The sequence below is a fragment of the Pleurodeles waltl genome, chromosome 6 (assembly GCF_031143425.1).
Source record: "Pleurodeles waltl isolate 20211129_DDA chromosome 6, aPleWal1.hap1.20221129, whole genome shotgun sequence".
Lineage (NCBI taxonomy): Eukaryota > Metazoa > Chordata > Amphibia > Caudata > Salamandridae > Pleurodeles > Pleurodeles waltl.
This window is the reverse complement of record NC_090445.1, coordinates 1086272446-1086290983: the sequence shown is the minus strand read 5'-3', so window position 1 is coordinate 1086290983 and position 18538 is coordinate 1086272446. Positions and strand designations below refer to the sequence as shown.

The 18538-nt window shown below is 44.0% G+C and overlaps 1 protein-coding gene across 1 annotated transcript in view; it reads right to left on the bottom strand.

The window, feature by feature from the left end:
* LOC138300584 (5-hydroxytryptamine receptor 6-like) overlaps positions 1-18538 on the bottom strand; it is a 188851-nt gene that overhangs the window by 19615 nt on the left and 150698 nt on the right. Inside the window, exon 2 of the mRNA XM_069240163.1 lies at positions 6208-6360. Coding sequence (XP_069096264.1) covers positions 6208-6360 — 153 coding nt within the window. The remainder of the gene's footprint in view (positions 1-6207; positions 6361-18538) is intronic.

Below are 18538 nucleotides of genomic sequence, written 5' to 3'. Positions count from 1 at the left end.
CAGAACAACTTTGGCCCCATTTATTTAGGGTGGGGGGGTATTGCCATACCCCCACCCTCTTATTTTTGAAAAATAAATCTTCCCTGGTCTCGATTGGTCTTTCTGGCCCTTTTGGAGGGGGGATGGGCCTTCCAAAAATAGGTTGATCTGCCCCCAAGGGGGCAGATATGGCCAACATTATTGTGCCCCCATGGGGAGCGACCCTTGCCCAAGGGGCTGCCCCCCCCAAACAAAACACACACATACACACACACACCAAACCTCGGTGCCTAAGTGTCGCCCTAATAGAAATAGGCCATTCTTCCCCCAAGGGGAGCAGAAATGGGCTAAAATAAATTTGCCCCCCAGAGGAGCGACCCTTGCCCAAGGGGTCGCTCCCCTTGTGTTAAATTGGCGCAAAAATAAATCCCTGGTGCCTAGTAGTTTCTGCCCCCCTTTGGGGCAGATCGGCATAATAATAATAGGCCAATGGCCTCAAATAAATTTGCCCTCCCCAGGGGAATGACCCTTGCCTAAGGGGTCGCTCCCCTTGCGTGAAACTGATACAAAAAATAAAAATCCCTGGTGTCTAGTGGTTTCTGCCCCCATTGTGGACAGATTAGCCTAAGAAATATAGGCTGATCTGCCCCCAAGGGGGGCAGAAATTGCCTAAATACAATTTGCCCCCCAGGGGAGTGACCCTTGCCTATGAGGTCGCTCCCCATACATAAAACTTAAAGTCAACAAACAAACAAAATAGATCCCTGGTGTCTAGACTTTTCTGCCCCCCCTGGAGGCTGATCCGCCTAATTATAATAGGCCGATCTTCCCCCATGGGGCAGAAAAGGCCTACAAATATTTTGTCCCACTGGGGAGTGGCCCTTGCTTAAGGGGCCGCTCCATTCATGCGTAAGTAAACAAAATAAAAAAAATCCCTGGTGTCTAGTGGTTTCTGCCCGTCTTGGGGGAAGATTGGCCTAATAAAAATAGGCTGATCTGGACCCAATGGGGGCAGAAATGGCCTTAATACAATTTGCTCCCCAGGGGAGCGACCCTTGCCTAAGGGGTTGCTGCCCATACATAAAAAAATAAAGTAAACAAAAAAATATATATTCCTGGTGTCTAGGGGTTTCTGCCCTCCCTGGGGGCAGATCAGCCTAATCATAATAGGCCGATCTGCCCCCAGTGGGGGCTAAAAAGGACTAAACATATTTTGTCCCCTGGGGAGCGGCCTGTGGCCAAGGGGCCGCTCCCCTCATGCAATAATATGAAAAAAAAATCCCTGGTGTCTAGTGGTTTTTGCCCCCCTTTGGGGGCAGATTGGCCTAATAAAAATAGGCTGATCCGCCCTCAAGGGGAGCAGAAAGGGCCTAAGAGTAATTTTGCCCCCCGGGGAGCAACCCTTACCTAAGGGGTCGCTCCCCACATAAAAAAATAAAAAAAAGAAATTATCCCTGGTGTGTAGCGGTTTCTCCGCCTCCCCCTCCGGGGGCAGATCGGCCTAATTATAATAGGCCGATCCGCCACCAAGGAGGGCAGAAATGGCCTAAAAATACTTTGTCCACCTTGAGAGCAGCCCTTGCCCAAGGGGCTGCTCCCCTTATGAGTAAATACAACAAAAAAACTCCCTGGTGTCTAGTGGGCATTTCTGCTGCATCGTGATCAGGCAGCAGAAATGCTGAGAAAGACATAAAAGGAAAGGAAAGGCCTTTCCTTTCCTTTGATGCCTCTCTCGTCCCCTCCACGTGATCGGAGGAGAAATGCAAGAGCTGAACTTCCAGCACTCAGGGGCAGGCCTCTGATGAGGTCAGCGCACAATCACGTGCTACGTTATCAGATGCCACGGGAGGGTCGGAGGGGTGGAAGGGGAAGCGATTCCCCTTCCATCCCTGCCCAGGGGAGAGGGGTGCGAGGCCCCCGGGGGAGCACTAGCGCTTCTCCGAGGGCCTCTACTTGGACTTAACAGTTACATCCTGGGCACCCGAGCGGTGCTGCCCAGGACGTAACCGTTGCGTCCAAGGCACCCGGGGGTTAACTCCCAAACCTCATCTTCCACCATTATTCTGGTTCAAGAGGATTGCGAAGGCCATCAAAGCACCTCTGCAGACATTGGCCTCTCACAAAAGAAACATCAGAAAAGGAGAAATTAAAACATATACCTTTATACACGGAGGTGAATTCCAGAATAAAACATGGGTGTCCCAGTCCCCAACCCTAACCTCACTAAACATTAAAGAGGGCTGAAGGACACTTATCAGACCACTGCCTGTCTTGGGCAGATTACAAAGTTCCATGGCAGGGCACCACATGACTAGACTTTCCACTGAACAGCACAGAAGAGGGTATAGAGGGATACTGTCAGTGTACTCATTGGTATAGCATGTTACATTTCTTAATGTGCAAAGCCTGAGCCCCCCTAAGTATCTATGTGTTGTGGTTTGGCCCTCCACTGTATTTCAACTTGTAGGGATCCATATCTCGTACGTGTTAAGACTCAAGTCTTGTCTCTCCAAACGGTTCAGTATATTGAAGGCTGACAACTATGTAGGGTACAATTGTTATCCAATTTAAGTGAATGAAACGATCGAAATTAGGAGGGAAGAGTTCATCTCTGGTAAGTATAATGTTGCTGGGTCTATTTTCAGAGTACTGAATTGTTTTGTTTGTGGATTTGCCAAGGTCTTAAAGCTATAACGCAGTTCCTTTATCCCTATTCCCAATTACGTCAGCGTCACCCTCCGCCAGCAGCAGAAGCTGCAAACCTTTTACAACAAAATTATAATATACTAAGGGGCAGATTTATGGAAAGGGGCGCTACACTGAGTGGAGCGCCCCTTTCCCTGTGCCCCTTAGCACCCCCCTACCGCCACCATGTGTGTGCCGTATTTAAAATACGGTGCACCATGGCGCAGGGTAGGGGGCAATAGCGTCATTTCTCATGACGCTATTGATCTACTCTGCAGGAGTAGCGTCAAAATATTGTCTCTACTGCTGCAGAGTACTTAGGGCCCCATTCTAAAGAATGGAAGCCCCCATTTAACACCTGCTCTTCAGCAGGCGTTAAAAGTGCCATAAAAAAATGGCGCAACGAAATCTCATATATTTCCTTACGCCATTTTTGCGGCTCTCCTAACAGGGGAACGCAACCTTTGCATACATTATGCCTGGCTCAGGCATAATTTAGCGCAAAGGGTTACAGGGTGGCGCAATACATGCATTGCACCACCCTGTAAATACGGCACAGGGATTTTGGCCTTGTTGGGCCGCATAAAAAAAAAGAATGTTGTTAATGTGGTGCACGGTGGCACTAGGACATTATAAATATGCTGCTATGTTTATTATCCTTTTGTTGTGAAAGAGGTGGGGCCATGTGGGATGACGGGGATGCGGGGAGTGCACTCTTGGGTCGGCCAAACACACACGTGCACTCTGCTCTCTCCAGCACTTTGTTACCGGGCTGCAAAGAGCAGGCACAGGCACCCAATCTGCCTGGGAGCGTCCTGGCTGGGTGCTCCCAGCCAATCCTAACGCTGCTCTGAGCCGCTTCGGGAATGGCCGCAGGGCAGGCTGGGAGCCTGTGCCTGCCCTGACAAGGGAAAGAGGAGCAGTGTGGCGGCATAGCAGGTAAATTTTTTTATTTTTTATTATTAAATGCACACACACACCCACGCTGCCCCACCCAGCCCCTTCAGAGTGCAGCGAACCGTGCCTGATTTAAGGGCTGGTTTTGGCATCCTTGTGAGGCACACTAGTGAACACATTCTGTTCAACATTTCCACCTAATACCTGTATGACAATATTGGTACTGATGGCAATATATGGAACAATGTTTTTCACATCTACTGTATTTACCTGTTGGTGCGAATGTATGGGTGTGATTCTTATGGTTATGACCCATTTTAAAATGGTAAAAAATAATTTTGTACGTATAACACAGAAAATCTTCTAGAATAATCATTTTTATTTGTCCTGATGTAGGATTTTTGGCAATATAGAAACAGTATTGATGGATAAGACTTACAACTTGCAATTTGTCAGTGGATATATATATATATATATATATATATATATATATATATATATACGGAGGACACTACAGTAGCTGGAAATTGTGAAAGTGGTTGCAGGTTCTTAGATGTCTGGAATACGAGTGTGAGGGATTTGTGGAATTTGACAGGGAGTCCACATTCGGCAGGACAGTTTGTGTATTCATCATCTTTGTTTTTTAAACCGAGCACTGTATTTTACTGTTTCTCAAATATTAATACCTCCTGTCTTAAATGCATATTTAAACAGAAATAATTTGTTATCATTCCTGTCTTAAGTGCATATTTAAGCACAAATAATTTGTTATCATTTAAACTTTTGTATGGAAGCAATTACTAAATCCATGATGAAAATGTGTGATTTCATTTCCATGCTCTATTCCTTTATTAATTTACATGTGTGTCAATAAATACTATTCCTGGGTCAAACATAAAATTGTGGCTTTTCTCTGCATTGTTGGTATCGCCCTTTATTATCAGAGGCGGGTGGTATCAAATGCCAAACCAAGAAAAGTACAAAAATGCAACTTAAGATAATCATAACAGACTATAACTTGCTTTGCTTCTCTATGATTCCTCCACCTTTCACCATCTGATTTTTAGGTCAAGGGCACAAGCGCCTTGACCTGTTGAAAGTATTGTGGGCTTTTAACCATGCTCATCTCATGCCCATCACTTTTACTGGTTCCTGAGCCTGCCTTTCAAAAATCACTTGGTGCCATTGGTAAACGCTTTACATTTGTCCCGCCTTGAGGCTGTTTTTGTCACACCTTGCAGACTGCCCCTGTTACATAGATAATTGCACAACTGGCGATATAATTCAGTATATCTGGCTCCCTATTATGACTTTTCTGCTGTGCCAGCGCACAGTAACAGTGTTTCCGTCCGTTGGCCCAGTGGAAAAGTCACATCAACATTGCAGCGGCTCGTAATACAGCCGGCGGCAACGTTGATGTGCAGCGGGTGCAGTAGCACCTGTGGTGCATTTCACTTCCCGAAATTCGGCCAGTGAAATGTGCAATGGGGTTGTGCCTGGGGCCCCCTGCCCTGCCCATGCCAAGAGCATGGGCAGTGTAGGAGCCTCATGGGCACCCCAAGTCCCCCTTTCCACCAGCCTTTCCATGGCTGTGTTTACCGCCGTGGACAGGCTGGCGGTTGGGGACTCATAATCCCCAGGGCATCGGTGCTTGCACTGCTGCCCTGTATGTTGGAGGGGCCGGCGGTATGGCCATGGCTATTGCGCCACGGTCATAATAGCTGGCGGAACACCGCCAGCCTGTTGGCGGTGTTACCTCCAGCTTACCGCCGGCCGCCAGGGTCGTAATGAGGCCCATAGTCTCACAAACTGGTGGGAGTCTATCTCTTTAGAACACTGTGATTTTAATACAAATGTTGTTAGCTTGTATTCATAAATCTGAGTAGATCATCGCTTGGGACTTGTAGCCACACAAGGTAGTTTTGTTATCTGAAAAGGGTTAAATGTTCCAGAAAAAAAGCCACTCCACTTCCCCACGGAAGTTATTTCATTTAATCAGAAAGATACCGTCCAACTTGAGATAACCCCATCCTCTCAGATGGTATTTTTGTAAAGTTACGGCAAAAGATAAACTTTTAAGGGCCAAGATCAATATTCAATGTTATTTTTCATTGTTGAACTACCTCCCCTCTCTGTCTCGCGTAGATTGCTTTGATTGGAAGTTTACTCCAGCTAACGGCTGGAGTAATTCCTCTTTCAGAGTGGAAAGGGGAACAGATCACTTCTAAACTTTATAGGGATTTAGAGGAAGGGGTTTCTCCATGAGAAAACAAACTCACTGGAGAATAAAAGAAATGAAAAGAAAAAAATGTGCATTTGCACATCAAGCTTTATTTCCCTAATGTGAAATTTTACACTAAGGACCATTATGCTTTGGGGAAAAGTGAATCAGGAGAACATGCCACGTGATTTTCACGGTAATAAGCCAGTAAAGCTTGTCGCAGGCACACAACTGGATTTGTTTTTGAACTCCACACAGTAATACATCTGCAGCTGTTTGTGGCAGTATTACAACGGGTGAAGATTAAGATACCCTCTTCCTCTACCTCACCCTTTCCTTGTGGTGTGAGGTGCTCTGGTTGTGTCTGAATTGTTTGCGTCTTCTGTCTCTTTATACATGGTCACATGACTTGTATGAGCACTCACCTGGGCTACATTGGCTATGAAAAAAGGCAGCCAGGCGACGAAGAACATGCCCAGTAGGATGCCAAGGGTTAGGCTGGCTTTCAGCGCCTTCTTGCTGTGCTTGGATACGTATCTCCTGTTCTCGCTGCCTCCTGTGTTCTGGACTCGAAGAACCTGGCAAAAAGAATGATCTCATTAAAAACTTTTGTAGAAGTAGGTAGCAGGGGTTCTCACTAAGGTGCCATGGACTTTAAATCTCAAGATTGACTGAGAGCTCAGTGCCTCTATTAGATGGGGTCTAGTCTCCTTCCCTCTAGGCTAGCCTCCAACTTTAGTGCAGAGGACATCTCATGGCAAGAAAGCAAACAAACCTATCTCTAGGGATAGAGTATCCACCACAGCCACAATAATCCCACAATGTATGGATTTATTTAATAATTTAAAAGAAAGGAAACAAAGTGCACTTTGGCTCAGATAAATCACCTTCTTTTCTTTGTCTGACCCCCAGGCGTTATTAACGCATCTATCTGTTGATATGGGCAGATCTGGCTTTGAACATTTTGGGGCATATTCACAAACAGCATTTTGGAGTGTTTTTGGTAGCACTGTAATAATAATACTAACATACTACAAAATGCTTTACATAAACCTGCATGCGGAGGTTCTGCCTCTATTATATTTCTGTGCAGAGCTGTCTGCTCCAGCTGAGGAGTCTCTGTACACATAAATGTACATATTAGTAGTAAGTGTGGGAGAGACAGAGGGTAGTGGCTGGAAATTGAGGGATATTTATTACAAAATGGGTGGGGTTAAGGCAGAAGTCAGGAGAGATTATGGCGGGGCTATGAAGGGGGTTAGGAAGGGACGTGCCACTACCCACAAGAGTAAGCCCACTCCTATTCACAAATGGGACTTCTTGAGTGAATAAAGCAAAAAAGACCCAAAAAAGTCAGAAATGTACACTAGCTCAGAGCAGTAGGATGCCTGGCTCCACACACGGTCAACCACTGATTCTGCAACACCTTCCCGTTGAACATAATGGAGGTAGGGCCTTAAAATAAAACTCTTTAATGTTAAATTAAATTAACTTATTTAAGATTGGGAAAATCTAAATAATTTTAATTTAATACGTTAAACATCTAAAAATATAGGTCTTTATTTTATTTTAACATATTTTAATAACCTTTTTCACATGCTTACGATGTCCTGATGCTCTATGGTAAACTATCATTGTGGAATCAAAAGAATTGTTGTAGAGGAGAGAGGGAGGTCCAGATTTGTGTTTGTCTCGGTAGATCACTTTTCTTTATGGTCTGTTGTGGAATTTGTCACCCAAGCTGATGCTGGGGCCTTGGTAAATGTCCTGCACCCTAAGGTTCACTAAGGATAATGAATACTTATAATGAGCCTCATCTTAAAGCTGTCTATGCATAAATAAATGTTAAACAGAAAGAGGGTAGAGCATGTTTATACATCAATATACGAACCTGGAGGTAACAGTAAACTTGAGAGATTCACCAGTGTGATTAAACGTCCTGCACAATTGGTGAGAAGTCGGAATAGAGACTGGAATTCAGAAACAATAAAAAGGTGAGCGCATTCTACTGCGACCAGACGAGGGTTCGGTATGCAGACTGGCACCATCCCTTCCTGAGTGTGTCCCCTTGCCATGGCTAAGACACTTCGCTATCCCATAACAGAGGATGCAATTCAATTAAAAGATTAACTACGAGAGCCTTTGCTTCATTTGATAGGAAGGAAGGTCTCAGCGTTTCAGGCAGAGAAGCATATAACACAGCCGTGAAGAAGGCTGTATGACCAATAGAGGCAGAGTTCAGTCTGAAACGTTTTGGCTACATATGTAGAAAACGAATGCAAATGAAAAGTGGATAGATGTTACATTGTATATCATTCACTATCCATATTTCTTCTTTTCATTGTCCCTAAGTTACCTCACTAATAAAGGAAGAATTCCCGGTGATTACTTCAGGTGTTTTTAGATCTGAATTCTTCTACTTATCCTTTGTGTTAGACCTGACATCCTTAGGGTGGTCTTACCCCAGACTTTTTGCCTTTACCTCCTGTTTTGTTGCTGTATCTTTTTTGAGGGGCCTTGGGACTCTGGGCACTTTATCACCGCTAATCAGTGCTAACCTGCATGTGCTTCTCCACTAAAACTTTGCAGGATATTAGTAGGCCTGCAGCACTGATTGGGCCACCCACTTGAGTAGCCCTGTAAACATGTCTCTGGCTTGCCACCACAGAGCCTGCATGTGCAGTCCTATTGCCACCCTAACTTGGCTTCTAAAAAATGTTGCCAAGCTCAGAACTGCCCTTTTTCTTACATAACAGTCACCCCTAAGGTAGGCCCCAGGTAGCCAATAGGGAAGGGTGCAATATAAGAAAAAAGGGACGACACGTACCTTTATGTTTTTCATGTCATAGTGATGAAAAACTCCTAAAGCCATTCTTCAGTCCTGTGAAGCCTGCCCCTCTCACAGGCCAGCATTGGGAATTCCTTCTAAACTCTTTAAGATGTAATTCCTGATCTGAGAGGAGTAGCTGAATCATGTTTACTACCGTTGCAATAGTAATAATAAATCCTCTTTACTTGTAATGTCGGACTTATTATTACTATTTTAGAAAATGCCACTTTTAGAAGGTGGATATTTCTCTGCACTCTCTGCCCTGTGTGCCTACAGCCTATCTACAGTCCCCCCCCTTGCAGATGTGAGGTGAGACTTTCTCAGCGCAGACGCCATGTGGAGGGGAATCTGCTTTCTTCCACCTGCATCCAGATACTGTCATGGCCCTGGCTCAGGCCAGTCTTGCTTGTACCCTGCGGGAGGGGTGGACCCGAGCGGTCCTCAATTGATTACCCAGATCTCCTCGCCAATGGGGGAGGAAGAACGATTACGGCATTTTACCTGATACAACTGCCCAGCGAGGCTTGACCCCAATCCCCTATGGCATACCAGTTTCAGTAACCACAAAGACAACGTGCCACTCCTGCTATTACCGTAAAGACCCTACCATGAGCCCCTGTGCAATCGAGCAATGGGCTCGTTCCAGTCATTTGTGCATTGATAACTTCATCATTGCAGGGGCTTATTACAGACTAGTATGTCTTGGCATGACGTATCCTTTTACTAGATCCGAGTATAACGCCTACTCTATTTATTGGATCTGTGTCACTTTGGCTCTATGATTCCTATATAAAAATCACTATTTTTTTAACTCAGTGTGGAGTCATTTTGTGGTGTGGTTACTGTGAGTGTGTTGCACAAATACTTTACACATTACCCCTGATAAGCCTGCCTGCTCTGCGCCAAGCTACCAGAGGGTGAGCACAGGTTATTGTTAGCATGTATCTTATTTGCCCTGACTAGAGTGTTGGGTTCTGCCCGGCTTACGTACATATCCTAGCCAACCAGAAACCCCATTTCTAACACAGTATCATTTTATTAAGAACTACTGTAGTATAGTTGAGACCACAGTTGTGGCACTATTCCTGCCATGGTGTGGATAGATCACGTATGATGAAGCATGCCATAACATAAGTGGGTGAAATGACCAATCCAAATATCTTGCATTCCTGCAGACCTCTGGAAAAGGCTTAATAGTAGTGGCTCTTGCATGTCCCTCAGTTGGTATATTTATGTACTGAGCAGTTGTTTGGTCTCTGGAGGAAGTTAGAAAGTTAGAGAAAATACTTCCTGGGCCTTAATGACCTACAAAACCATGATAACGAGGAAAATAGCTTGGAAGTGGTAGCGTTAAAGTAGGGGGATTGAGTGAAATGCCCGAGGAGGGTCTGGAAGGAAATGAGCAGGTTTTCTGATGCAGTGGTCATGGAGGAGGTGTTCAATAACTCAGTGATGGCAAAGTGAGATATATACGATAATGGTAATGTGCAGAGGTGGAATATGCTGGGGGACTGAGGGTTCAGTTAGGAGAGTTGCAGTATTATGAGTGTCTCGAGGAAAATGATGTTCATGAGTTGGTGGAAGTTAGTGAGCGTGTGGAGAACAATGAAGAGGAAGGGGACAGTGAGACCAGTTCTAGGGTGAAGGAGTGAAGAAGAGAGTCATGGCCTGATTAACTTTTGTCAGTCTATTGTACACCTATCATGATTTAAGGATCATGTCATGCAGTAGTCTGAGTTACAGCTTTTCTCTATATTTATTTATTATATATTTATGATTGATGGGCATAATACTGGACTGTACTACATTGCACAGTCATATTATATGATGATTTTTTTCTGGAAATTGCAATTTCATTGTATTACTTAAAGAGGGTCGTGCGTCAATCACTGTTATTGAGTACCTTTAGTGAAGTCAAGGTTGGTGTATGAAGAGTTTTGTGTCAGTTGTCAATGAGAAGCTGTTAGGAGAGGGTGTCTGTCCCAGGGCTACAATAAAATATTTACCTCTTGCACTGGTGTTGAAGTTATTACACCTATCCCTTACTACCCCCAAAACAACCCATCCTTTAATCATGTCAGCAAGGCAAAAGGTAGAGGATGCACTGCACGCATGTACTGCCTTAGGTCCCCTCTTATACTACTATCACCACCTACAACCCAAACAGCAACTGCATCCACACTCACCCTGACTAACTCCTGCCTCTCGTCAACTTCTGGCACCTGAGGAAAACCTCTTTTCATAGCTTTCACAAATTTGTATTTTCTTCCACCAAGCTGTGCCCAAGCAACTTCATCACCCTTTTTCCTCATGTCCTGGATTTCCTCTGCCCACACCAACACTTTCCTCTCATGGCTCACTTTACAATTTTGTGCTCATGTTCCTATACTTACTTCCTCCGAAGACTTAATGCCCCCCAAAAATCTCCAATCTATCTTCTTACCCCCTCACCAAATCAGAAACATTTGACCTACAGTGCCAACTATCCCATTCCCAGAATCTGTTGTTTTGTCCTTCTGATTCAATGTGCATCTATAACAAGACCACTTTCATCACTGATCACTTTGACTCTCACTATCACCCCATTACTTTAATGCCATAGCTAAAACTCACATCCTGCCAAACATTATAGCCACACCAATAGCCATCCACACGGACTGCACCATTGTTACCTACTTGTCCACACCACAATATGGGGACAGTGGGACCATCCCTCAGAATACCATGATCACATCTCTGACTTCGCACCACTTTATTTAGGCACACTTTGTTTTCCTTTCCATCCTCTTGTACCACCATTCCATGGCGTGGATTTCTTCTCTCACAACACGGACTCCACTACCACCATATTAGACCTGTCAGCCTTAGTGTGGTTTGCCCCCTAACATTTTGCCTTCCTCCTACGTTTTTGCTTACCTAATTTTTCTTGCCGTAGGACTCTATGCACGTTACCACTGCTAACCACTACTAAAGTGCATGTAATCACTCCTGAAACATGGAAACGTTGGCATATCCACAACTGCCATATGTAATTTACTGATAAGTTCCTGTTAAAATGGTACTATATGTACCAAGGACCTGTAAAGTAAATGCTACTAGTGGGCTTGCAGCACTTATTGCGCCACCCACTTAAGTAGCCCTTTAAACAAGTCTCAGGCCTGCCATTGCAGCCTGTGTGTGTAATTTACACTGCCATTTCTAACTGGCAAAATAAACCATTTGCTATGCCCAAACCTTCCTTTTTTAAATATATAAGTCTCCCCTGGGGTGTGCCCAAAACAGCATACAAGGCAGGGTGCAATATATTTAAAAAGTAGGATGTCATTTTACGTTTTACATGTCCAGGTAGTGAAAAACTCTTAAATTCATTTTTCACTACTGCAATGCCTACCTCTTCCATAGGATAACATTGGGGTTGCCTTATATTTAATAAGCTGGACCTTCCAAATAGGACCAGGTAACCAGTTCATGTTTGGTGTCTTTGGAATTGTAATGAAAAATCATCTCTCATGGTGAAGTCAGATTTTAACTTACAATTTTGAAAATGCCACTTTTAGAAAGTTGACATTTTCCTGCCTTAGCCATTTGGTGCCTGCAGCCTGTCTCTGGGTCACATGACTTAGTGTAGTTGATAGTTGGGCTTTGTGTATTCCTTCTAAACAACCATACACAATGGAGAGCTTAGGTGTGGCTGGATGGGAAGGAGGAGCTGGACATTGCCCCACGTACACTTGAATGAGCTGTGTCCTGTCTCCACACAAAGGGGAGTGTACTTCTTGTGGTTAGTCTGGAGCCAGGATAAAAATGTAGAACACCTGTGCTCTTCAAAGAGAAACCTCTAGAAGCTTTTTCCACTTCAAAGGTAGAACCGGGTATAAATATTGGGCCTAAAGCGCCAACTCTTCAGTACACCTCTAAACCTGTGGAGACTCTGCCAGGAAAGACTGTTATGCTGCTGAAAGGACTGCCAATCTGCTGGACTGCTGCTCTGAAGGACTGCTGCCCTGCAGTGCTGACCTGCTGCCTGCTGCCCTCTTTCATCTGCCTTAATGGATGCGGGCCAGCCTCTATTTGAAAAGTTAAAATGGCCTGCCCCTATAGGTGGGTGCAGTGTGTTACTGCACCTGCCCTGGAGGGAAATGCCTGGATGGTCCCTATGACCCCATGTGGCCTACCATTCTAGGAGTGCCCTCAGGGCATGTCTTGGGAGTTCCTTTGCCTCTGAGCCTGCATCATCAATAAGGCATGGACAGAAAAGACAAAGAACCTGATTACAAGGCAATCATTATTTTCTGGCCTGTTCGTAAATCTCTGTTTTCTCATAGGTCAAAGTTGAGTGTTATTTAACACATTCAATATTTCTGGGTGTATTACATACCTCAGCCTTTGTTAAATTTTGGCAGGTCAAACCAGCTGAAATTTAACATGGCAAAACCATATGGCAATTACGTTACCATGGAGATTTTGGTGGGTTAAACACAAAAATCTGCATGATATTCCTCAGAACCTTGGTATATGTGCTATTTATTGCAACCGATAAATAACGAATCCCATGGTATTGTGCTTTACCTGGTGCAATAAATAGCACTTATACTTGTGATGAGGTCCCAAGAGTTTCCTTGTGTAAATGAGACCATACCCCCAGGTAAGTGAGGGGATACTCCATTGTGCAACATGCACACCAGCAAAATCTATATTAAAGAAGTCGCAGCCTTTTCAAAATTTTCAAAGTTCCCCTGGGAGCTTATGCCCATGTGTCCAGGGGACACTTTCTGTAATATGGCCATGTCTCTAGATGAAAATAATCACTTTCAGTCCGTCCTTAACTGAACCATTTATGGCATTAACTCTCTGCCTTCATACACTCCCTGGATAAGCCAATCACTGAATCATTCACCTAACTTACAGTAACTCTATCTTTGGGGGGGCCTTCATTGTATTCTATAATCTCTTCACCTTCAAGCCTCTGCATTTTGCCTTTATCGTGGATCATATCCATCACTCTGGATATCAAGGCACCATCATGTCTAAGTGATACAAACGTTCCCACTTGACACCTACTCTGCCAGCCCTCCAGAACGCTGACACTACTTTTACCATCACACATATCAATTAGGATATTTCTACTTACCAAAGATTAATCTCCAACATTCTTATTTGAATCAGCTCCTCACTTCTCCCATTCCCCCCTTATCATTTACCTCCTTCCCCCACCACAACCTATTTATTTGTTTCTTGTATGTTTATGTATAAAGTATTGTAGTATCCATGATTTTTCTAAGTAGTATTTTTAATTAGATATTTAAAGAGTATATTTTGGTTCATTTTTAAGACGTTGATAACTACAAATGCCATTTTACGTATCATGAATGTACAGATATGGGTTTCTCTATTAGTTGCCCTGCTCTGGCTAAAGGTGAATGTGTTGGTGTTGCCAACAACAAACCTGTTAGATATTAAACTGTTCTTGGTTGTTCTTTGGAACATAGGGCATAATTAAGAGTTTTGGAGATGTGGGTCATTAGCCAAAAAGTGTTAAATGTCTATTCAGCCTTGTTTAGAGAACAAAGGGCCACTTGTACAAAATTTAGGAATTGTGATTTCCTAATGTAAGAAAACATACAAGTTCTTAATAGTGATTCCTAATGGGTCACAAATCAAACTACCTCAAGGATATTAATGAGGGAGATCACAGTTTGTGACAACTGAGGAATAATAGACATCACAGGGATGGTGGCCTGCTACGGTCAGCAAACCACCACATCTTTGATTGCTTTTTAATAAAGCAAACTCTTTTTTTAATGCAACTCTTTTTTCCTACTGGATGTTTTTAAAAAGAAAAAAATGAAACTTAGAAGTTTCATTTTTTAAGAGTAGGCAGGGGTCCATTGGAACACTGCCAGCTGCTAAAAAATACTTTTTTACATTCCCAAAAGGGAGGGGGTCCCTTGGGGACCCCTTCCCATTTGCGAATGGTTACCACTACCTTTTAGTAATTCAGTAATTCAGTCGCAAAACATTCATACATAGCTCTATAATTCGGTATTTGGAAAGGATGCCCTAAACACGCTTGTGTGATTTAGTGACAAGTTGCTGAATCGTAATTTGGCATTTGTACATATGTAAAAGCATTTTTGCAATTGGAAACCACCCAACCGGGCCATTTCCAACCACAAAAATTGTTTCTACATATGGCTCATATCACCATGTAATACCTTTTTGAATGTAACTTGATTTTACTTTTTTTCAATCCCTCTAAAAATGGTGACTGATTCACAAACTGCTCTTTGTAGTGCATTTTGTAGTGCTAAAAAAGTTCCACAAAACATACGTTTTACCTGTACTTATGAGTGTGGAATTCTCCACCCAGACTGTGGAGTCTTTGCACAAGTAAGTTAGGTTTTAGTAGTAAATGTAGGAGGGATGCAGTGGAGTAGGTGGGAAAGGGGAGCAGTCTTACTCATAAAGGGCATGGGATTAGGGAGGTTCTGGGAGGTAATTAGGAAAAAACGTCACCCACCCACACAAAAGTAATCCAATTGCTTTAGTCTGTGGGTGGAGGCATGTAACTTACACTGTTTTTCACTAGCTTCATTGTAAGTGACAGCATGCTCTCCTTTCACACGGAGCACATCCACTTACAAAGTAGTTCCCTTAAGTGCCAGGTACTACAATGGCAATGTGTGCTTTTTTAGACCAAAAAAATATTTTAACCTTTAGCCAGTGTTTTTTGTAGACTTATGAGGACCCAAAAGGTTGTACGGCAATAAAGTTTTGCAAAACGCATCATAAAATAAAACAAGCATTGATAAATCTAAAAAGCCGCTGACAAGACCAGACCTATTTGCTTTGTCAGTGCTTGTATACCTTGTTACTTCTGAAAGCCCCGGGAAAGGCCAGTTTCCCTCTCTCTCAAAACACCACCATTTTAAGTATATCGGAGTGTGAGCTATCTGTATTCGAAGGGAGCTCCCTTGGTGTCGATTGATGCTAAAATTGATTTTAGTTAAATAAATACTTACAAGTTAATTTTCTAAGGAGATTGATGCCTACCGAAGCGTGAAGAAATGGCCCTAGTAAACAGCACCATTTGTTACGTCTTTTGCCTGGAAAAAAAGGCTCTGAATCTATGTAATAGATCATTCTTGGGCTGTATTGCTCAGAATATTGGATATCTTTATGTGTGACATCTGGGGAAGGCAGATAATGAGAGGGCTACATGTCGATGCAGACTGTACGTGCCCAGCCACAGGCGAGAGAACACAGTGGAGAGTCGCTCCTTCTGGGAGGTAGGGCAGTGCCCTTGTGGGTAGGCCCCTCTCATACATGCCAACATTTAGAAATTCAAATGAGGTAGAGGTTGAAAAAAATAAAATTGGTGGGCCTAATTTTCTCCATTGAAGTACATTAAAGCAAAGGCATTTTTAGATAGGAAGCTGCTAAAATGAAGACATTTTTAGGCAAAAAAATCGTGAGTCACCTGCTTGAACTGAGTGTATGCCATGTATGCCCTCCCTAGAGGAGATAGAATAGGGAACCAGAAATGCTCTCCTTCTGGAATCATAGACCCCATATGCTGAAGACCACTGTGATTAATTTGTGCTGGTGGTTGCAGGCAGTGGGTGCCAACACTCTTTTTTCGGGATTAGGATGGGGGTAATTGGCACTTATTTTTCAACATCTGGCTTTGACCAACAGCAAAAGAGTGAGAGGCAGAAAAGGGAGCTAGAGAAACGAAAACAGTGACAAAAGGAGAAAGCAGGAACGGGAAAACAACCTGCAAAACTGAGAGTAAGTACAGGAAGTGTTTGGTGGTGGAAGAAAGGCAAAATAGGCAATTTGTCAGGAGCCGCTCGCAGGGCTTAGAAGGGGCAGGGCGGCGCGGCACGTGTGTGGGGGAATTATTTAAATAAACAAAAAAAATTCCACTTACCTCAAATCGCCACCACCACTGCACCGCTCTTATCCGGCAGGCTGCAGCAGACACAGGCTCCAGCCTGTCCTGCGGCCAATCCTTATGCTGCTCAGAGCAGCATTAGGATTGTCTGGGAGCGCCCAGCCAGGGCACTCCCAGGCAGACTGGGAGCCTGTGCATGCACTCTCCAGCCCGGCAACACAGCGCCGGGCTGGAGAGAGCATACTGCGCATGTGTGTTTGGCAGGCCCGAGACGGCCAGCCAAACATACATGCATGCTGAGAGGAGTGAACAGTGCACTGCCCTCACTGCTTGTCACCCCGATACCCCACCCCTTTTACTACAAAACTATAATAAACATAGTTTATTATTGTTTTGTAGTAAAAAAAATTCATCTGCGGCTGATGGCGGGGGGGGGGGGGGGACTGCCACTGCAGTTCGAGCATTCGGCAGCCCCTGTGGCAGACTCCGAAGAACAACTGGAAGTCCCTGCATTTATGCTTTTTTACAAATGACATAATGGGGCCACATGTTTTGAAGGCCACAGGTTCTATGGGACCGTAACCCTTATGAGACTGAGATTTTTTGTAGGAGAAGGACCCCTTATAGAGCAGGCACAGCTGAGGGGTGCTTGGGAGGCTTAAACTTTCACATAATATAGAGCTCCTCTGCAGTCACTGCAGTGCATAATTATTTGGATGTTGAATCCCTCAGAGTATGCTTTTGAAACTTCTTATTAATAGCAATATTGGCTTAGCCTCTGCCTTGAAAGATGTGACCTGAACACTGCGTGTGGATTGTGTGAAGTGCCTTGTCATCTTTAGATAGGTTACGATAGAGGTGGGCAAGCCAACAAATTAACAGAGAGAGCCTTGCTGGAGCCAAGCCAAGAGTTCCATCCCAACATCTCTGAACGTTACACCACATCCCTAGTAGAGGGAGAAAGGTAGAACCCACACAAAATCTAGGCTCATTATGGGCTTAAGGTTCCAATAGGACGTCCAACTGAGCCAGAGCCAAGCTTCAGGCTCCAGCCTGGCACAAGCTTTCGGTGTATCCTTCAGGGTACAATAAAGTGCACAGCCACATCCAGATTTGTCTGATAGCCCCTTGACCACTAAAGAGGCAAGAAAGGCAACCAAGAGACCATGCCTGCTCCAGCAGGGGTTGATGGCTTGTATGCAGAACACCGGATCTTACTCTAGGTTCTGCTGAGATGGTGTATGAAATTAACATAATTTCTTTTGAGAAATTCTGTATATTTTTGGAAAAAGTTTACAAAGATGTGTGAAATGAAGCAAACGCAAATCTGATAACTAGCGCAAATTTTTGGAGTGAATTTCGTCCTCGCATCCATTTTCTACTCAATGATGCATTTCGCAAAAAAAGCACAAGTGCCACAAACAACAGCCACCCACTTTCTGTTTATTCACGATGTTCCTCTTGCTCCCAGGATAGAATTTTTACCCGCACGGACTTGAAATAATGCAACGGGGCGTCATGGGATAATTTCTGGAATTTCGCCTACCACTTGTAACGTGAAATACCAGAAATTCCACAAGATTACGCTGGGGTAATTACAATTTGAACAGGTTTATGTATTCATCAGGAGTTGCAGAGGGGCCCTTTTTCAGAGTCTGGAATGGGGAGCAGTCGAGCTGATTCTTACAGGCTGTACTGAGGCTCCCCACCGCCTGGTGATCGCACACGCTGAGCTCCGCTTTTATTGAGGTCCCTTCCCTATGCATGCTGGAAGGAAGAACATTGGTATTCAGGGACATTTTAAGGCTTGGGGAAGGTAGTTTGGCCTGGAGGCTCAGCAATTCAAGTGAGCTCTTATTAGTGTGAGCTGGCGCCTGCTGCTGAGTGTGAATGAAGCTCTGTTTGGTGCTCCAGCGCTCTGTACCTTATGTGTAAGCGAAAGACGTACATGATTGTTTCTCGATCTAAATTTGAAAAAAATGAATACAATCAAATAAAGTATTCCATCACTTTAGAGTGTCTCCTTTTT